The sequence below is a fragment of the Acipenser ruthenus genome, chromosome 4 (genome assembly GCF_902713425.1).
Source record: "Acipenser ruthenus chromosome 4, fAciRut3.2 maternal haplotype, whole genome shotgun sequence".
Taxonomy (NCBI): Eukaryota; Metazoa; Chordata; class Actinopteri; order Acipenseriformes; family Acipenseridae; genus Acipenser; species Acipenser ruthenus.
In genome coordinates, this window is record NC_081192.1 from 46264990 (window position 1) to 46287597 (window position 22608).

Here is a 22608-nt window from a genome sequence, read left to right on the forward strand (position 1 = left end):
ATTTCCATTTTAACTAAGCTTTGTATGATCCTGTGTCCAGCTACTGTGTTTCCTCAACATACCTTGGAAATCGTTCTGCTGGTTCTCCAAGAGGTTGTTGCCGAGCAGCACGCTGGAGGGATTTATGACAAGTTCCCGCTTGTTGCCAAGCGTGGCACTGACTTGTCGAGCTCCTCCCCCGCGGTCCAGTCGCAGTGTGAAGACATTGTCATAGCGATCCAGGTTCAGGAGAATCCACTGGCCATTGTCTATGCGTGAGGCCTGCAGCCGCAGGGAGTGGTTCCCATCCCCGAGGTTCACCCGCACTCCGAACTGCCCGTCAACAGCCTGAGTGGACAAATACATTCATAAAGAACCACAAATCACATCTTTACTGTGGCAAACCTGCATGCAACCTATCCACAACAACAGGGAACGTTTATTCCATGTATTTCAAGCCCAGCAGGATTTCAAATACAAGATTTCAAATCAAAGTCAAACACTCCCTTAAGAAAGGTATGGTACTGTTATCATATTAAACGTATTGGGAAGCTTGCTCCTTAAATGACTGCACTGTAATTTAGGATGAGTTCCATTCGCACTGAACCCTTCACCTCTAGTATGATGTATTCTGAGGCGTCTCTGGAGGCCATGGAGAGCAGGGTGCCGGAGGGGCTTCGTGTGCGCACCAGGAGCTGGGCCTGTGTCCTGCGGGGACTGCCTGCTACTCTCTGCTGGTACCGGATCAGGCTGTTCTTCTCAAAAGACCATTCTGGCTGAGCTGCAGGGAACCAAACACAAGGGGCATGAAAAAACCTGCCAAATCAAATCTTCTAATGACAGCTCTCCAAGTACTGAAGCACTTTCCATGACATAATATGAATCATCACAACAACTTTAAGACACGCATCTTTAGTAACCCCGTGCATGGGGTTGGTGTGTTCAAGAGGCGGAACGAGTCGGGAGGTAAAGAAAGTCAAACTAAAAAGCTTAAACAATTGCTACGCGTGCTGGGTCTACACCAACACAACACTGTTTTGTTCAGTCTGTGTTTGTTTTGGCCCTTGTGCCGTTTTGTTTGGTAAAGTGTTTTGTTTTGTGAAAACCTTTTATTTGATTTAATAAAAGCTGAGCGCCACTGCGTCTCAGTTTTGCCCCGCTATTGCTTGTGTGTTGTGCATTCATTTCCTGGCCTGACGCACCACCAAAGCCAGAACCGGGACAACACCGCCTCCAAGACTCCAGGGAAAGTACTGTAATTATTTTAATTATTTTAATGTAATTATTTTTTTTAAAGTTTGAAAAAAAAGTGTGTTTTTTGAATGAAAGAAAGAAAAAGGATAAATAAAAATGGAAGTGGAGCGAGTCTCAGGCCAACTATGGGACCGGATCATGGAAAAACCTGGGCTGGAGAACCAGTGCATCCCCATAGTAATTAATGTCCTGTAGCAGAGGGATGGGGACCGATGGAAGTCCTGGCAGTGATGACACAGCCTAAGGTCACTGGAGGAGGTGGTAGAGATGGTCCTTGCCTACATAGAGGCAGACCTGGAGAGAACAGCAGCCCTGGTACCAGTGTCTCCAGCGCGAGAGGGAGGAGCCACGCCTACCCCAGCAACCGAAGGAGAGCCGCACCAGTCCCCCCGCAACCGAGGGAGAGTCGCATCAGTGATGGAGGGAGACTATGTGCTGCTCTTGCCTCCACCGCCAGGGGAAGACTGGCCGCTGCTCCTAAAATACCTCGTGAGAATGCTTGACTGTCAGCTAATATTAATTACTGAATCTGTGTTTGTGTTTGTTTTGGCCCTTGTGCCGTTTTGTTTGGTAAAGTGTTTTGTTTTGTGAAAACCTTTTATTTGATTTAATAAAAGCTGAGCGCCACTGCATCTCAGTTTTGCCCCGCAATTGCCTGTGTGTTGTGCATTCATTTCCTGGCCTGACGTCACCTCCAAAGCCATCCTATTCACAGTGCCATATAGTCCAGTATAGTCGGGAGTTGTGAAGTTTCCATTTGCTGTCTGAACAGGTGCATCTTGAGGAGGTGCCAGAAGGTGGTCAGGGACTGAACAGTCCTGATATCCATGGGTAGGTCATTCCACTACTGGGGGGGCAAGGGTGGAAAAGGAGCGAACTCTGGAAGTGGGGGAGCGGACGGGGGGTACAGCTAATCTGCCGGTGGTGGAGGAGTGGAGGGGGCGAGAGGGGGTGTAGGGAGAAATGATAGTCTGGAGATAGGAGGTAGCAGAAAGGTCAAAGTAACAGGCGAGTACAAGAGTTTTGAATTGGATGCGAGCAGCGATAGGTAGCCAGTGCAGAGAGCAGAGCAGTGGTGTAGCGTGGGAGAAATGAGGAAGGGAAAAGACAAGGCGAGCAGCAGTTTTGGATGAGCTGGAGTGGACGGGTGGCAGAGGCAGGGAGGCTGGGGCAGTACCAGGGTCTGAACTAGGAACTGCATGTAGTTGGTGAGGAAGGGGCGATTTCTGCATATGTTGCTGAGGAAGAAGCGACAGGAGCGTGCCAGAGTAGAGATGTGCTGAGAGTAGGAGAGGGAGGGGTCGAGGTGACACCGAGGTTCTTGGAGGATGAGGTGGGAGAGAGGGGAGTGGAGTCAAGAGGAACAGAGATAGAGAGATCAGTGGTGGTGGAGGAAGAAAATGAGGTCTGGCTTGGAGAGGTTGAGTTTGAGATGATGCGAATGCATCCAGGAGGAGATGACCAAGATACGAGAGGAAACGTCGGGGTCAGAGGGGGGAAAGGAGAGGAAGATCATAGACATGATGCGATAAGCCATGGGAGGACATGAAGGGACCCAGGGAGCGGGTGTAGAGTGAAAACAGGGGGGGTCCGAGGACTAAGCCTTATGGGACATGTATCGAAAGAGAACAAGAGGCAGGGTGAGCCACACCAGGACACCCAGTACATGCAATCAGTGAGGTAGGAGGAGAACCAGGCAAGAGCAGTGCCGGAGAGTCCCAGGTCAGCGTGGGAGGACAGGAGAATAGAGTGGTTGACCATGTCAAAGGCTGCAGAGAGGTCGAGGGGAATTAGGACAGAGGAGAGGGAGGCAGCACGGGCAGAAAGTAGAGAATTAGTGACAGAGAGAAGAGCAGTTTTAGTGGAGTGTGCTTGGCGAAAACCAGATTGTGGTCAAATGCAACATTACCTTGAAGTCACGAGTAATCTCGATAAATACTGTACAATCCTTAATGGTAACGGGGCAGGCTTTAAAAAAAGCTTTCAATTTTAACAGCAATGTTACTTTGAACTACTGTACAACCACACGTGTGTTCTACAAGGTTCTTTATCTGGTCAGCACATTTTTTTTTCAAAGTATCACACTGACTTTGCAAATTAATTACGTTACTTATATTTTAACATTACATTCTTAAACTCAGTGAACATTAAACTTTAATATAAAGCCATACGGATAAATAAAATAAGGAAATGCATTAATAAGTTATAAAACAGTTTGTTTAATATTATAGGCACCTTTTTTTATCGGTTGCCTCTGACGATGGTTCCAGTTGGACTTGTAGCTGGACTGGAGTGTTTATGCTTCAACCTGTGTAGCTTCAAATTTGTCTTATTCTTACTGTGATTGGCTACAAAGACAACAGGGCTAGCCAGAGATTGGATAATGTTTGTTGGGTTGGTTTTGCTTGTGTACAGTTTCCTAGTAAGTGAAGACATTGTGTTCTGGGAGATGTAGTTGTTAATGGAAGTTTTAGGGGAGGCGGGAGGCAGACAAGCTGTGCAGCAAAATTGCTATGCGTATTTTTACATATTAAAATTAAATTTAGTGCATATTTCACATTTTTTAATGCAGAAAAACAGCATGTACGCAACTTATCTGGACCACTGTTGAGAGGCAAATACCCCTCTGAAGAATCTTACAGTGGAAAAGTTATAAAGAACAAAGCTATTATTACAGATTGTATTAAGGAATACTACAAGGACATAATAATGTAGGAGCTTGCAGAAAAATTGAGCTGTGTGTTGCTCAGTATAATAGTTACCATTTGTAGGTTGCGCTCTGAATATCATTGCTGGTAAAGGGAAAGATTTCAGAGTGTGGGAACTCAACTATATCCCAAGGTGCACACACACACACATACAAAACCAATAAAGTCACTTGATAATTACATTTCATTCTCCAGTGCATCGCTTCTGCTTACCTTTGTCGCACTTGTGGCCGGTGTAGCCCGGGTGACAGTCACAGCTGAAGGAGCCCCATTCACCCAGGCACTTCCCATGGGCACCACAGGAGGGTCCCCCAGCGGTCTGACACACTCCGTCGGTCAGGGCACAGCCAGGGGCGCTATTCAGGCTTTCCGCTGGGCTGCCCAAGTCATACACCTGACAGGATAAACACAGAAAGGGGGAGGTTTTATTTAATGAACTTCATCCATAACTTTATAAAACACACTTAGCATTCGACATGTCCTCATGCATATACATCAGTGTTCTCTGTTCCTCCGTTTTTTTGTAATCAAAAGTTACTTGAAGTACTAATAGTTTACATCAGGAAGATAGGGGAGTTCAAGAAGCTGTATATTATTCATGGCAAGGAGATAAAAAGTATTGTGCAGCCAACAGGCAACAACATACCGTGTTTAATATAGGGGTCACTAATGCATCACACGATCATGACAGGCTGGCATGTCACTGTCATGCCATGGGTTCATTTTATGCTACAGCTTGCAGAACCACTTTTGAATCCCCATGTATATATTATACCACACAATTAAGAGCCTTACTGACCTGGCTGTCGACAAGCAGATTTCTTATGCAGCCAGTGAAACCCCTGAAATGCAGCTGGGTTCTTCGGTATGGTAAGGAATCCTTCATTCCACCGAGCTGCAGAGGCTGATTAACATCAAGGAACCTACCACGAACAAAACAAAACACAAATGCATAGTTACATCATTAGGCATTGACTATGCTGGGCTATTTCAAGATGTTGAGGGCAATTTGCTTAATGAGAATGCCTACCACTAAATGTAGAAAGATTATAGATTTGTGTAAATGTTGTGGCAGAGTGCTGTACATAAAGTGAACATTCAAGCTAGTACCATACAACAATTCTTTACAAATGAATAACAAGTACATGAATGTTCATACATAGATAGTGTAAACGCATACCTCTCTTTTCCTGGTGTTTCCCCAGATGTTTTACACATAGTCTGGTCAGTTTCCACCACCTCAACGCCAAGCCCTTCCACCTCATTCACAAGTGCTCCAGAGCATCGGTCCAGGATCAGCTGCACAGTCTGAGACAGACGAGTCAATCATGATGTAACCAGCGAGTGTTTGTGACTTGTACAATCGTCACGAGAAGCATACTTGCCTCATGATCAACTTCTGCCTTTGTCACCAGTTTGATCAATCTATACGTTTCCAATATTAAATCACCACAATACATTTAGACTGTCTCTAGAATGGTCTTGAGCAGCTTTGAGTGTGTTGATATATTTAGAATCCTGTAACTGGGAGGCTGCATACAAGCATGTAGATTGTCTGAGGTTAGATATCAACCCATATATCCTGGCTATCCTTCCACTTTAAGGGAAGGCCAAACTGACTCCTGTTTGGGGGGCCAGTGCTTTGCAGATACCAACTGAGAGACTTAGGAAGTACTTCACGGAACCACCTTGTACATGCTTGAAACCTGGCTACAGAACCTTCTGAGAAAAGGGATGCGGAATCTAACAAACTATCCTGTTAAACTGAAACAAAAAGTCTGGCTTGAGTTCTCCCTCGCACAGGGAGACAGAAGCACATCCCCAACACCGAAGCCTCCAGCTCCCTGCAGTGTGATGGCTTGACATCTGGAAAATCAATAAATGTCTATCTGACTCTGTTTTAATTAAAATGCCTCCCTTTTGGCTGGTTTCAGAGAAGGAAAATGACAAGAAAACTCTTGAAGATTTCCAGGGGCATGGACAGGTCAATAGGAAGAGCACTCAGTGGCAGGGCAGTCTGTCGTTGTTTGACGATTCAGAACTTGGTGCAGGTCTGAAATATTTCAGTTATCTAAAGCATGTATTGCTGTTCATAATCACTATATGTAATTTTCTGTTTCAGTCATCACATCCTGGTGTCTTTTTAAAACTTTACGGCCTCTATAGAGCTCCCACTAGGGGTAAAATGATGCAGGCCACACAAACTTCTGAGTTTTAAAAGTCACCGGGATGTGATAACTAAAATGATTTACAAACAACAAGATCAAAACATTAGTTGAGATAAATGTGACCATTCATGCCTGTACCAAAATTGCTCTTTAAGGGTAAAGTCAAATCAGAATGTCTTTCTCTGTATTGTTGGTACATACCTTCCCATTGCTGATTATATCAATGTGGTGCCAGCGCCGATCTGCCACTCTGACCTTGGAGGGAAGCTGGAGCTGCAGGGAGCCTGAGCCGTGGCTAATGCTCAGTGACGGAACTCCATTCTTCAGTTCTGTAAAGAGGGAAGCTGGGTGTTACAATACCACCTCTGCCAATAGGTTGTGACATTGTCTTCAGTCATGCGAAACACAGTAGGACATGGCAGGGTTTCTTGCATTTCAGGTTCTGGACTGTTGAACAGCCTCTGATTTCCATATTATATTGGAAAGCCACTCAGTTAAACAAATTCTACATTATACTACCACTAAGATTAATTAGTACTATTAATATTTTTGTCTGTGCAATGGTGAAGGGTTGCTGTACATGCCTATATTAGATCTATGTGTATGTGTGTGTATATATATATATATATATATATATATATATATATATATATATATATATATATATATATATATATATTGTAATTATACTTTTAAAAGAAAAACAAATCTAAACTGTTTAATAAAATAAAATAAGCAACAGCAACCTTTATATAATGCTTGTCTCCACAGAATTCTCTTTTTAACTACTGGTGTATCTGTTGGAAGCTTGCCATGATGGCCCTTATCAAACCTTGCCATGTATTGATTGTACTGTACAAACTATGCATGACTGAAATCAATAACGGACAGTTTGATTTTCTGTCTGTTTCATTGACATCTCAGCACACAAACTGAAAGAGCTTTCTCCACAATTGCATAACAAATGATGCATGTACACAACTAATCATGAAAGCTTTCACATCACTCCTCATTTAACCCTCGGCTGCATTGAAAAACAAAAATCACTGTATGTCCTGCTGAAGTAGATGACTTGCAGGTTGCAGTTTCAGAGCCTGGGGCTGTCATAGTTCTAACATACAGTGAGATAAAATGTCTCACCTAAAGCTATGAAGTCCTCGCGGTCTCCTGGCTGTGACTGCGTTACTGGTCCATTGTACAGTAGCAGTCCATTGGCTGATTCAGTGATAAACTCCAGGGAAATATGACTTTCGAAACAGGGCTTTATGGGAGGGAACCAAGCGTAGCCGTGACCTTGGAAAGTGTGTTTCGTCTGCTGACACTCTGGCCCATCAAACAGAGGGGAGCATTTACACCTGAAAGTATAGGACAGACAAATTCAGGTACAGACCGTGTTTTAACTGGAGTAATGCCACAGTAAACAAAGTTTATTTAGATGAGTACAGTAGACTCTCGCTAATCCAAAGCCTGGTAGTCCGAACTGTCCACAATGTAAACCATATTATCATAATGAAATGCATGCTGGTAGCAGCTGTAGAAACCAATAGGACATTTCTTTAGATTTTAAGAATGTAGCCCCTGAACAGGTAAGTAAATGTTTATAATGTATAACTGTGATACTTGTGATCAATGTTTGCCTTTAAATAGTACATTCCATCTGGATGTACAGTACCTGTAGCCCAGATCACTGTCCATACAGCTGCCTCCATTTAGACAGGGGTTGCTAGGATACGACGAGCAGGAAAGGTGGAGCCACTCCCGAGCCAAGCAGGTGCACTGGGCGCTGCTGGAGGTGGATATGGAGATCAAGGAGACGCTGCCAGCGTTCACCACTGTGGGAGTGCTGCTGATGGACACTGTGCTTGTGCAGCCCCCTGTGTGGCTGCAGTTGCTGTACACACATTCATCCACTCCTGTCTGGGAAATGGATAAACCCAGGACAGCCTCCAGCTGAGGAGAAACAAGTCACACATTGAGTAGTCTTGATTGCTTCTGTTTTAATACACATTTGGATATTTTTGGTGATGGGGTGCACACTAACAATGAAAATATCCATCGCTCTGAACCAAATCGATTCACTTTTCTTTTCTCTCTGTTTTTTAATTTTATTTTACAGGCACATTCTTCACAGGGCCCGCAGATTTCAACAGTTAGGTTACGTGTTTATTCAATGTCCATATTAGTGATGGAAGAAACTCATTCTCCATCACACCCTGATTTCAGTTGCAAAAGATTTACAAGTATTTTAATTAAAAAGAAAACCTAACAATTCTTAAACTATCATCTACATACAGTGCTTTATTAGATTATTATTCTCAAATGTAATATATTACTTTCGTAAAATAGATAATCCATTTCCAGGGTCTAAATACTTTATTTCTCTTTGGAAATAATTAATTTCTTCTCCATGTGCAGTAGAAACCTTTGCACAAAGCAGTAAAAAAGATAAACGTATTGCCCAAAAGGCTCCCACTTTGTGCTGCTTACCTTATCTTTGTAGGCTGCCACATTGCCGTTGAGTTTTTCTGCCTTGTAATAAGGGGACCCGTGTGCGGCGAACCAGACGCAGACCTCTCTGAGGCGCTGGCTGGCATTCATCACACTGAAGATGTGAATGTTATCCAGCTGGGCGGGAATAATCTCGGACAGGACACTCTTCAGCATTGAATATTTACTCTCTTTGCCAGCTTCAGCTGAGATAAACTCTTCTGCCGTCATATCTTTGAAGCAAAAAAGAGGAAGAAGCTTTTAAAAATCAAGTGTTTTTAATATGTCTTTCAAAATGAAGAAAAACATATAATAATTTGAATGAATTCCAGATGAAAACCGGTGAGCACTCAATATTTCCATGGCTTTGCTTACTATTGCTTCTTGTGTGTTGAAAAGGGGAAAACAGCTACAACATATACGCTTTACTGATTTTTATCTAGTCTTACTGAATCAAAAGTCTGTAATGGTGCCTCAAACGTTGGCTGGATGGTTGGAATTACTCATTTCTAGAACAAGTGCAAGTAATGTAACTTTGTGATGCTTGCACAGTCCAAGGGAAAGATTATTCACATTACACTTCTAAAGAAATGTTTGAATGACTTCAAAGACTGACATATTACAGATTATTCATCCCACTTACTTTTGAAGTTTCAGTATAAAGGAATGTGTTTCCTATCAGGGAAATGGACTGTGTGGCAATGTATACTGTGATAATTACTCACTGGTTATTCTAATGGAGCCTGCATTCTGAACTGCTTCTTTTTTCAGCTCTTTGACAACAACCTTCACTGTGGAGACCACATCTGGCCAGGTCCTATCCATCACTCTGACTTGCAAGTTATAGGTTCCAGATGGGGTTCCTTCTCTTATGCTGAGCGAGCCTGTGTTTTCATCAAGGATAAAATGCCTGCAAAAGATAGTCAAGAAAGTATGACAGGAGAGCATAAGTGAAATTAATGTTTGTTTAGTCACCCAATTCCCCTTTACTGGGGGACATAATAAAGATACATCACTAGGACATTTTACAGAATCTAATGTATAATTCATAGTGTTAGATTAGTGCTCTTTAAGATTCTATAATTCCATAAGTAATCACTGGTAATCATTTATTTTCAAGTGTAAAACTAACAGGGCACCAGGTTACCTAACTATCCTTCTACATTATCAAATGATAAGGGCCTGAATAATGTATGACTTAATTCGATTCACTGCACTTTACAATTACAATAGGTACTGGACCTGGAATAGGTTACCAATTATCACAACATAAATAAGTTTGTGGATGAACTGAACTGAAGTGCTTAGTAACATGTCTGCTCTGTGTTTTTAATACTGGTGAGTGCATTAAAAGATACGTTCAAAAGGTATGTTCTTCTTAACTTTCCATACAGGCTCACTTGCACAAGAAGTTATAGTTTTTAACCTCAGCGAACCTATCGGGATCAGAAAGGCAGTGCATCCAACAATGCCGCCCCTTTACACAAAACAGATGCAGCATCCAAAGGAGTTTATCACAGTGGATTCAGTTTTCTTTTTTAAACCAGGTCACTTCTCAGGTTAAAAAGACATACCAATGGGTTAATGCACAAAAATGTTTTTGGTAATCTATAGTGAAAGTGCTTTGATTTATCCTTCTAATGCCCATCATTTTACTGTTTTATGTGCCAATGACAAAGTCTTGTGAGATGGCTTGAAAGACAGACGTGCAGTGTAATTGGAATGGCTCATTTGATGACTATTTTACTGAGATCTTATTAAAAAAAAAAATGAAACAGTAAGCTTAGCCACTATGTATATACAAATATTATAATACCGTCTTTCTTACAGCAATCAGAATTTGACAGTGCTGTTCCTAATACTGACATGCTCATAAACTCCCCAATTGCTTGAGGTTTCTGATTCCTGTCTATATGTTATAGAGTTTTCTCTTAGTTTACATCAACAGTTCAATGTTGTGCATTTGTAAAAAGATCTTAACAGAACAATGGAAGTGCCATTTTACACAAGCATTGTACTTGTGTGTCATCAAAGGGTTAATACAGCTTTTATAGTATAGTTCTTACTGCAACCAAATGCAGTTGCAATGTATTGTAGTTTCAGTGCACCTAAATTGTTATGTTTTAATATGAACTGATGTTCAAAGTTGCCAATAGTACAGTAAAAAGCTGTCTAGAATGGCAATTGCATGAAATATTACCAAATATCTTCAGTTTTTCTCCATGAGTTCCAGCTTGTGCAGCAGAGCATTTTTAAACTATAATAAAAGATTAAAGTACCTTGATGGTTTTGCTTCAAATCTATAAATCTTTGTATCCCAGTCGTCAAGGTCAGGGGATTGAACTTGCCCCAGCAGAGTTGTTGGCAGGATACCTGGAGAAAAATATATATAATTAGCTTATAGAACAGTCAGACACTACCTATCAGCTAACATGTGGCATTGGTATTGATATAGAATAAAAGACTCATTCCTGTGCAGTAAAACTTACATCTGTTTGGAAGCTGCATACAGTATTATTAAAAGAAAGCCGAAAATACAAATTAAAAAAATGTAAATGAATAAAAAAAAATAAAAAAAAATGATAAAGTCAACAAAACACTTAAAAATGAAAATAATGAAAAATATAGCCCAATTGTTATGGTTTGTCACAAACTACAAAGATGACTTATGCAGTTATGCAGGTTGACATATTATGACTCTGCATTTTAACGGAAATCTAGTTCATGTCAATTGTGTTTTCAACATCAATGTATATGGTTAGTTGTGTGGGTAAAGTGTCAGTGAATCAGTTTGGTTTATAAACTCGAATTTGCATATATTATTTGTTACAATTGTTGCATTTACTATAATGAATGACTTGCTGGAATCAAATAAAATATCATTAGTGCATAGGACTGCAATACCTTTTTACATGCAGTTGCTTGAAAGCTCAGTTGAGATATACAATTGTAGAAGGACTTGGCATGGCTTTGGTTACAGTGCAAAATATCACAGCGATGGCAATACTTACCATCATAACTGTAAACCATGAATTCTGTGTGCCCTGCAGCATGAGGGTGATCATTTCTGTCTCCAATCGTAATTGTCAGTGTGCTGGTTGAACTCACTGGTGGATACCCACTGTCAGTCATCATGACAGACAAGTAATAGTTCTTCTGCTCTTCTCTGTCAAAAGTAGACAAGGCAGTAACAATAGCGCTACCGTTTCCCAGGTCAGTGAGATTAAAACTAGTCGCCATGTTACCATCACTCAGCAGCTGAAAAGAGAAAGGTGCTCCATTTGTGGAAGTATCTCTATCTTTGGCATAGAGCAGCAATGATGTATCATTCATCTTGACAACTTGTGGTGCCGCTGCGTTTTCCCACACAATGGGCTCGTACTGGACCTCAAACTCTGGTCCGTTATCATTGACATCTTGCACTGTCACTAAGACTATAGCACTGCCAGTCATAGCTGGATTCCCCAGGTCTGTGGCATGGACCATGAGACGGTGTTGGGCAACTTTTTCACGATCCAAATAATCTGCCACTACCACCCAACCACTGTTGTCCACCAAGAACTGGTCAAACGGATCTGACTCATGCGAAATGCTGTAGAAGAACTTTCCATTCTGCCCTGAGTCCAAGTCAACAGCGGAGACCTGGGTGATGATGGTGCCTACTGGGACATCTTCAAAAATGGGTCCTGCCTCATAAAACTGTGGGAAAAAGACAGGGGCGTGATCGTTGGAATCCTCCACCTGGATGACACAGTAGGCCAAGCTGAAGAAATCCATGTCCTCCACTTTCAGGGTTAGGTTGAAGGTTCTCTCCTGGGGCTTCTCGAAATCAATCGTTTTCTTCAGACGGATGGTACCGACCTTGTTGATCTTGTCCGTCTCAATGAAAAACTTGCGATCTTCATCTCCACCGACGATGCTGAAGGTCATCATGGCGTTTTCTCCTTCGTCCATGTCGGTGGCTGAAACCACCAACACCTCGCTGTTGATGTCCAAGTTCTCAGTGACAGAGGCTGTGTACATCCTTTGTGTGAAGACTGGAGCATGGTCATTGATGTCTGACACCAATATGGAGGCTGTCCCAGTCCCTGTCAGACCTCCTCCATCTCGGGCTTCTACCACAACTAGGTATTTATCCTCTCTTTCTCTATCCAGGGATCTCAGCACAGTGTAAATGGTACCAGTGGAAGGGTTGATGGAGAACAGGTTCAGGTTGATCTCATTGCGCACATTCTGAACTATCCTGTAGGTCAATATGGCGTTTTTGCCAGCCTTGGGGTCGTCCAAGTCCGTGGCGGTCATTTCCATGATGGAGGTGTCCGCCGGGGAGTTTTCTGGTACGTGTCCTATGAAGCAGCCGTCCACAGCACAGAGGAAGACAGGATGGTTATCGTTCACATCTTGCACTTCCACAATGACATCCGCGAAGCCAGTCAGACCTGCCCCGTTCTCGTCTGTCGCCAGGACCAGGAAGCGCCACACGGACCGCTCCTCTCTGTCCAGCTTCTTCTGGGCATAGATTTTCCCAGTCAGCTCCTCAATGGTAAATTCACTGTTAGCTCCCTGTCCATGTAGAGAGTAACGCAGAGCACTCTGGTCCGCCTCTTGATCAGGATCAGTGGCTGAAACCTGAAAAGTTTTGGTTACAGTTTATAAGCAGTAGGTATATTATATTGTAAGCCAAATATATATTTTACACAGTACTCTTTTAAATAACTCTACAGGTAAGAAATACCTGTGATGGACTTACACATTTTAAATCTGATTCCAATTATAGTCAAGAAAGTTTAAAGTTTAAATTTGAATGCCATGGTTTAAGGGTCATATACAACCAGTGTATTCAACAGGGTTTACTTAACTACAGGTAGGTACAGGTGCCTGTTTTGGTTTATAAAATACGTATCTGGATTTTTTTTATACACTCCCCTTTATTTATTTATTTGCATGTTTATAGTGCTTTTTATACATAAGAAGTATCTCAAAGCACTGTACCGTACATAGTAAAAAAAAAAAAAACACAATACATTTGTAAAACATATTACTCATCTACCACAATCATACCATTTAAATAGCATATTCAAACAGTCGTGTTGTTCTGTGTTTGATTTAGTAGACTGTTTTACTTGCAGTGATTTCATGTCTTTCATGTCTGGGGAAGGAGAGTTATTCCCACCTGCAGCACTAGAACAGGCAGTTCCGCTAGCTCTTCTATGATGCTGTCATGATATTCACTCTGACTGAAGATGGGAGCCTCGTCATTCTGGTTTATCACATTGATGATTACCAGAGTGTGGTTTTCCCACTTCCCATCGGAGGCCACCAGTCTCAGCTCATAGCGCTGCTCTTGCTCATAGTTCAGACGCTGAGCTATGAAGATCGTCCCAACTTCAGGCTCCACGTCAAAAATACCTTTAACATTCCCAGAGGTAATCTGATATCTCAGTTTAGCATTGGCTCCTGTCAGAAAACAAACAAAACATATGATCATTTCAAGCTTGCATTCTTATTATCATCATCATCGGAATTATTTTGTTTGCCATAGTACCCAAAATAAAGTTTATCAATTCTTAAACATATTATAACTGAGTGGTGGCGGGACACAGCCGAGCAGAGACAGAGCTGCAGCAAGCAGCAGGGGGTGTTGTATGTTCTTAGTGGTTAGTTTCTGTCTGGCTTTCCATCAGTTTCCTTTCAATGTCTTAATTTGAATAAATATCTATATTTTTATATGATATTGATATTAATTTCCACAAACGCAGTATAATCAATTTTATTTTATCTTAACCCTATACATTCCAATCATGGTCAGTCTTGTAGGCAAAAACTGCACACAAAAGTATTATTGAACCATTTTATTCCATTGATTGGCATTTAGGTACCAAACGTTGGTTTACCTACCGTAACCCTGGTTTCCTGAAAGAGAAGATGACCACCAACATGACTATGGGATATCCCTGCCCATTGGGTAGGTATTACCGAGCTCTTTATACTAGAGCTGCCAATAGGCCCCTTCCTGGGATGACGCACTCAGTCCCACCCACCGAGGGATTAAAACCGTCATCCTGAGAAAGCCATTTCTGTTTTTCCATCGAACCCGTGAGGGCAACCAATGTGACCTTGTGGTTGGTGGTCGTCTTCTCTTTCAGGGAACCAGGGTTATAGTAGGTAACCTAACGTTCCCTTTCAATTCGAAGACGACGACCAACATGACTATGGGATAGTACACCACAGCCGCCACGAAGGAGAAGGAACAGCAGCATATGAGGGACACATCAGGACCATATAACCCAGAGGTCAGCAGTGTGAGCTTGCACCCTCAAGGACCCTTGTGCCTAATGAAGGCTGGGCAGGGTCTACCACATTAAGGCTATAGAACCTGGAGAAAGTAGGTTCATGTGTACCTCTTAGCACTGGGAGGAAATGGCGGAGAGCAAGGGAGACCGCCTGCATCTCCAGTATGTTTATAAACAGGGACGTCCAGCGGTCCGACCAGGATCCGCGGACTCCTCTGCCTTCCCAGACTGCACCCCAACCCAAGTTGGAGGCATCTGTCGTCACACTTGACAAAAGAAAACCACTCCCATATGTACACCCTCACACAGATGAGAGGTCGCCCTCCACCAGCGTAGGGCTGCCGAGCACATATGAGACACCGTCAGCCGATGGTGTCTGTTGCGCTTGGGATGTAGGTGGAATGCACTGAGCGACGCATCAGACCCAACAGTTTCTGGCACAATAGGATGTGGGACATATTCCCTGAATATGATAATGATACATGAACGTGTATTAGAGATGTAACTGGATTAATTAATGAAACTGTGTGTCTTGAGAAACAGGGCAAACTGCTGTGTCTTGAGAAGGGGGCCTCTTGCTTGCAGACATACTGAACTTGACCGGTACCTGGACTTGATTAGGCTGAACGGATAGTTGAATTACGGACAGATAATTCACACGTGCAATAACAATCATTTTGATGCAAGTAAGACAAACTAGCGATGTCCCAGTGGAAAAGGGCATTAAAACATCAAAGGACTGAGTTTAAAAAAAGGCAAGATACACAAATTATCTCATGAAAGTGACTATTTAGCAGAGTGAAAAAGACTATAAATATCCAAGCAAAACTAAACATTTTGCGCTCCACATCGAATGCTAAACAAGGTGCTGTCAATCTGCTAAGCAAAGCTGCAACTCTGGGACACTGCCTGAAAATGGTCCCAAGAAGAGGAAGCAAGCTGCAAGCGAGTCAATACCACAAGCAATGAGACTGAGGCCCGGCTGGAGGACGGCCGTAAAACTTACAGAGACTCTTATCAGACAAACCAGTCTGGGTCTGTTTCACACCTACAACCACAGTATCCTGTGCCCTCCTACCGGCGTAGCTAAAGCTTCAGCGAAGAGGACAAAGTGGATGGGCACTTTTGTGGATCCTATACTGAGGACTGAAGACTCTGTTGCAGCTGTTTTTTGATACTATCAAAAATCGAAAGCTTTGTTGCCGAGTTTGAACCAATGTGGGATTGAAGGCTTCATTGCTGAGAGGAGAGCTTTTTGACACTGTACACAATCTGTTGTGTACTGGACACAACAGATTGAGTTTCCAAAACAGCGGACCAAAAGTCTAAGCTTCAAGGAACTGCTGAGTATAATTCCAGTTGCATTTTCCTTTCATGGAACTAAATTAATTAATTGTAACACATTCACATAGAATTGAACTGTTAATTATTTAGTTTGCACACTTTGCGTGTGAATTAACTTTTAGTGAAACTTGATGAAGTAACTATAAGTAATCTACTTCATATTGTTATAAGAAGAATTTCTTTAAAAGTAACCTTACCATATACTTAATCTATACACCATTAATAAGCTTAATGTGATATATTCTAAGATTGTCTGCATCATCTCAGTTGAGGCTGTGCTCGTATGTGGGCGTGTGTGTATGTGTGCAAGTTACTAGCTACGTCACAGCTTGCTTGAGCTGCTGAGTTGCTACTTTGTGTGTGAGGAGACAGGCGGTATCATATTTCAATTGCCTGCTAGCCAGCATGAGTGCAGTGAGTTTTGAATTGTGTTTTGTGCTTAGAGACTAAGATTTACTTTCTGACTTTTCTGATTTCTGTTTAATATGTGTGTACTTAATAAAATACAACTACTGATTAAACATTCCTTGTGTCTGTGCGTGTATGTGTGTTCATAGTAAATCCTCGATCTTTGTAACATGCCAATTAAATATTATTGATAAGAGAACTAATCAACCCAGATAAACATTACATGATCAATAATTGAATTGTTCCTACAAGGAGGGTGACCTGCGATCCCTGTTGAAACAGGGAGAGGCAACCCTGGATAGCTGCTACTATGTCGTCCGACAGGTATGCGCGCATAGTACTGGAGTCCAGCCAGAGCCCCAAGTACGTCGTGCACAACACCGGTGTAAGCCAACTCTTTGCATCGTTGATGGTGAGGCCCAGCCTCGCCAGATGCTCTGTCACGACCGCCGTGTGGGCCATTGCTCCCTCTCGCGACTGGGAACAGATCAACCAATCGTCAAAATAGTTTATTACTCTGATCCCCTGCAGTCGCAAGGGGGCCAGGATAGCATCTACGCACTTTGAAAATGTACAAGGAGCTAGGGAGAGGCCGAATGGCAGCACAGCAAACTCATAAACGCTTCCCTGAAAGGCGAAGCAGAGATACTTCCTGTGCTCTGGACAAATGGGAACGTGAAAGTACGCGTCCCGTAAGTCCACGGTGGTGAACCAGTCACCCGGCCTGACTGACTGGAGAATGTGACGGTGAGTCAGCATCTGGAACCTCCTTTCTTTTAAGAACCCATTGAGAAGCCACAGGTCTAGGATGAGGTGAAAGCCGCCATCTTTTTTGGGCACCAGAAAATACCTTGAGTAGTACCCCTCTCCGTGGGAGGTGGGGTCTATGAGATGAATGGCTCGCTTGCACAGCAAAGCAGCCACTTCCTTCTGAAGTACTGAGGCCTGGAGAGGGTCTGTCATGAAAGTATTCATGATTCCTCCAAAGGGAGGAGGTCCCATGCGGAACTGAAGCGCGTAACCTTTGTGCACGGTGCACCCAGGTGTCAGAGGTGCAAGTGCGCCAGTACTGCAACTGTTGTACCGAAAAGGGTCATGCCTTAGGTCACCCAGCGGAGCCGTGGGAACTGGAACTGCCCTGGTAATAGTCCGCGTCGGAGGAGCTTGCCAGCGGTTTGACCTGCCCCACGCGGGAGTGCGGGGAGGGAACAACGTGGCCACCTGCCGGGACGCCTTGCGTTCCAGATGTGATCTGCAGGATCTCCTCCACGGTTGGCACAAAGGTATGCAGCGTCTAGCGTCTACCAGCGCAGTCTTATCCGCATCAGGGACCCTGGCTTGCGACAACCACTGCTGTCTGCGAGCCACAATTAAGCTAGCCAGGCTCCAACCAAGAGCTTGCCCTTGGAGACTGGAGATTTGCAGCAGCGTGCTGGACAGGAGACATAGCTCAGTGGCCACCGGCTCAGACAGCGGGGCCTTGCAGGAATCCATAATGTCCCTCGCCTGCTTCGAACGCTTCACCCTTCTCGCCTGCAGGGATGGGGAGCGACTATGGGGGGCCTGTGCGTCGGGATGTCCAGCAGGAGGTCCTGGGACAGTTCATGTAGGAGGGGCTCTAGGGCTCCGAGAGTCACCGACGGTCTGGCCACCGAGGCGTACTCAGTGTGCACCGTGCGTACTGAGTACCGTGAGCACTATGTGCACCGTGTACCTTGTGGCGCCGTGTCCGTGCACTAGCGCTGTAGCGCTGGTCACCGTGTGCACCGTGCGTACTGAGCACCTTGCACACTGAGTACTGTGAGCACCATGTGCACCGAGATTCCGAAGTACCAAGGGCTACGCGTGCACCAAGGTACCGAAGCACCTGGGGGCAGCTATGCAACGGTGCCTACCCTAACTGCGTGGTCACACACCTGGCAGCGCGTAGCATACACCAGGGAGACACAAGGGCCGAAACCGCAGTGGGCGAATTGAAGGCAGACAGGAAAAACATGGTAGAAACAGATGGGGGAGAACACACTGTTGTTTGTTTATAAGGCCCGACTCAACGAGGTGGGCGGCCAACACAGCCGGCGAGGTCTACTCTACAGCGGGATGAAGCAACACAGTTTGTTTACAAGGCCCACTTCAGCTGCCAGACGGCGGCTGGGAGAATCATTCGACAGTGGGGATGCGGCAAAGCCTAGCCCCCTGGAGGAACTGTATTCTCCCAAGAAAGAAATAGACAATCAATCACAGGGTGACTGCTCAGGCAGTTGCTCACACACGACAGAAAGTAAAAAACAGAGCAAGCGAGGAGACTGTTGAAAGACAGAAGAAGAGACTCGAATTAGAGAGTTGGTGATTCCAGGAAAGCGGCAAGCCGGCTTTCAGCACAAATGCAAGGTAAATACAACTCGACTCAGAAGCTCTTTCTATCAACACGCTCATGCTCAAAGACAAACAACCTCTAAGTTGATTCCAACATATAAATTTCACTCATGACCTAAGCCGGATTTGAACCCAAGAAAGGTTTGTGCATTTGTCCACTGCACTTAATGCTCTTGTACAAAAAAGCCCAAGAAGGCTGCTGATTTACACTAGTTACAGTTTTAATTGTAGTCTGACCTTAATAAAACTGCAAGCACACAGGAACAGAGTGAGGGTTTTGAAGGAAAAAGAAAAGCTTGCTACCTATGCAGATGTGAGCATTCGTGTATCTTTACTTTGCATGCTCCATTTAACCCTGATATGGAAAATAACTTGGAGGCAGTACCCTTATATTGCTGTTATTTACAAACAGAGACAATTTCATGAGAAAAATGCCATCTGGACAAAATGTGTTATGTTTTTATTATAATACACAATACACGTTCGGTCAGCACGAAGTGTGTTCATCACAGCGATTAATGTGATGCAGTTTGACATGCATTGGGTTGCAACTCAAGTGCTTTTGCCAGGAGCAGCCAAGTTAAAGGCCATATGGCATCCCCTCACTTCTTTCTCAAAAGCAGAGGGGTGATGACCAGAAGATAGGTTCACCTCGAGAAAGAGGGCTGGTATTTGCTGTCAGCTAAACAAAACTACAATGGACAATACATCTAAACCAACATCGGCATAAATCACTATTGTAAATTGAGAATTGTTTAAGAACATAGATTTGTACCTTATTTTTGTCAAAGGGTTAAAAAAAACATACCGCTACATTAAAAAAAAAAAATTATTAGAGTGTTTAAGGGGTGTCTGTCAAGCTATTAAATACTATTCCCCATGGACCATTGCCTTATTATTTCCTTTCATTGTTTCCATTTTCTAATGATGGGGTTTGGAAGTAGGGTTGTGACCCACATTTTAAAGCATTAGACCAATTCAATACATAGTTGCCACTCTAATGTTTTGAACACAGACCCCTTTATTCCATTACTAGTTCAAATTGAGCTCCACTATTAATGGAACACAATTGCAAATGTGTGTTTCTATAAGCTTTTAATCATATCAGAGATTAAACACTTTTTCAGTGGAATATTTCCTTCAGCAGTAAATGTTGATAATATCCTCTTTCCCATCTAATAATAATCACTACAGATGTGATTACAGCTTATCCTTTAACCAGATCAGAGACAAAATAATCCTATTAGAGACATACATATGCCTGAGAGCCAGATCCTCTTCAGTGGGAGGTACATAAACACGTTTTCAGTTTTGAATCATCAATAAAACCCATTTGCCAAGGGAACAGGCATAAAACTATGAAAACCCACTGGAATAAAAAGTGAATTGCAGTAAAAAGCCAGGTTATAAGTGCATATAGTACAACAGCAAAGCTTAGTTAGGCCGCAGTTTAACTGTGCCTTAACAGCAGTTTGGTTCCATTGTAAGTGTTCTTCCAGTACAGTGATCTGAAATGTCAATTTGATATAGTTATGCTGTGGCCGTGCCCACATAAAGAAGTGATACAATAAGCGTGTCACCTGCCGTACTTAATTGTATGACAGAAAGCCTGGCCAGGCATTAAATTTGATGTTTTTTCATTTGTTCTAATATAAGAAGGGGGAAAAAATGAACGGCGGGTCTGTAATTAAGCCGTCTTGTTCTATTGGTCACGCCTTTTTTTGTACCCAGTGTTTTGTTGTTAAACGTATACTATCATGACGCTACACTGAAGCATATGGGCTGGCTAATGGATGCAGAAGCTGTTTTTTTTTTCTTCCTGTTCTGGAGTGATGCAGCAGCGGAACCTACCAGAGTTTAAAATACAGTGATTCAGCTCATCATTTCAAGTTCAACATCGGGTGAGATCCACTTGGTTTTTTTCTTTTATTTGTGGTTACTGGCTTCAGTAACGCTGATGGATTGTGTTTTTTGATCGGACTATTTTTTGTTTTTTTGTTTGCTGGACTGTTTTGGTTTTTTGTTTTTCATTTTATTATATTCGAGACATTGTTGTGGATTGTTCGTTCTACCCAAGGAGCTTACCAAGGGTTTCTTTTTCGCTTGGATACAAAGGACATTGTTTTGATGTTTTACAACTTGCAACGTCTGGATGTTATTAGCTACTCCTAAATGTCTAGTTTAGTATTACTGTGTATATTTTTACTTTGTTTTGTTGTACAAGGGTGATCATACGCTAAATTGAAAGAGGTGCCGCTGAGAGTAATTACAGAGAGAACAGCTGTTAAACTTTTTAATGGTTACTAACCTGCCTTAAAGTACCAATACAAAGAAACTCTGAGACCAACTGTTGTGCTTAATTGTTTAATTTCACTGAGGTTAACCAGGTCCTATTCATTTCTTCATGCTGTTACTGCATTCGGGGGGGGTACATTAAACATATTTGTAAAGTTTGAATCAGTGTGTGTGACCTTGGTGTTCCACGCTGGCAGACAGTTTTTCTGTTAAAATATTTCATTAGTTGTGAATATAGGACAGTAATTTGGGGTGTTTATCTGGGACCCCTTATAATTGGTGAATGCTAAAAACTGTTCTGTTACAATGCAGCTAAACAACGATTGCATTCCAGAGAATCCAGTCAAACTCCACATTCTAGTTTAAGGATGAACTATATGCAAATACATGTAAGTATGATTTAATGGGGCAATGTGTGAGTGACTTTTACGAAATGACTAACTTTTTGAGAAGCTGACATAGAAATGAAGTGAAATCCAATGTAACTTAAATCCAATTTGTATCTGATGATGGCACAACATAGCGGACTAGTGGGGAAAAAAAGCTCAGAGAAAGTGTCTATCAATTAACTATCAATATTGGATCCTTTAAGGAATGCAGTTCACAAAAAGTTTGACCCATTCAAGTCATAGCTAAGGTAACTTTAGCCATCCAAATTCTATTCAGGCAACACCACGGAGCAGGATAACAGACTTGGCAGCGTTCTTAATTCAGGCAGCAGTGTGGAGTAGTGGTTAGGGCTCTGGGTTCTTCCCGGAGGGTCGTGGGTTCAATCCCAGGTGAGGGACACTGCTACTGTACCCTTGAGCAAGGTACTTTACCTAGATTGCTCCAGTAAAAACCCAACTGTATAAATGGGTAATTGTATGTAAAAAATAATGTGATATCTTGTAACAATTGTAAGTCGCCCTGGATAAGGGCGTCTGCTAAGAAATCAATAATAATAATAATTCAGGTTGCGTGTTTGAAAATATGTGTTTTTCCTGAAAAATAACTGACGATGCTGTGAAACCTGGTTTGCAGTGCCCAGCCAGTTCAGGTGAAAGTAGTCATGTTTCTGAAGAACAAGTCAGAGTGATGTTTGGGGAACATTCAAACAAATGGTAGCAAAAAGGTAACAGAACACCAGAGAAACTGAGACACTAAGTGCCTTTGTTTTTCATGTTTGGCAGGGAGTTCTCAATTTTGTATTTACATTATTTTGTGAACATCAGTGTAAGTATCAAATTGCTGTTTTTTTTTTTACTAGTCTTGCTTTACCGTCAATACTGTGTTTGTAAATTACTGAAGAATTACATT

The 22608-nt window shown here is 42.7% G+C and overlaps 1 protein-coding gene across 1 annotated transcript in view; it reads right to left on the bottom strand.

The window, feature by feature from the left end:
• LOC117399960 (neural-cadherin-like) overlaps positions 1 to 22608 on the bottom strand; it is a 96002-nt gene that overhangs the window by 4555 nt on the left and 68839 nt on the right. Inside the window, exons 17-29 of the mRNA XM_059022456.1 lie at positions 13770 to 14053; positions 11608 to 13225; positions 10876 to 10969; positions 9322 to 9506; positions 8597 to 8829; positions 7782 to 8059; positions 7250 to 7464; positions 6311 to 6438; positions 5122 to 5249; positions 4741 to 4864; positions 4155 to 4335; positions 594 to 760; positions 63 to 327 (exon numbers count right to left, since the gene is read on the bottom strand). Coding sequence (XP_058878439.1) covers positions 63 to 327; positions 594 to 760; positions 4155 to 4335; positions 4741 to 4864; positions 5122 to 5249; positions 6311 to 6438; positions 7250 to 7464; positions 7782 to 8059; positions 8597 to 8829; positions 9322 to 9506; positions 10876 to 10969; positions 11608 to 13225; positions 13770 to 14053 — 3900 coding nt within the window. The remainder of the gene's footprint in view (positions 1 to 62; positions 328 to 593; positions 761 to 4154; positions 4336 to 4740; positions 4865 to 5121; positions 5250 to 6310; positions 6439 to 7249; positions 7465 to 7781; positions 8060 to 8596; positions 8830 to 9321; positions 9507 to 10875; positions 10970 to 11607; positions 13226 to 13769; positions 14054 to 22608) is intronic.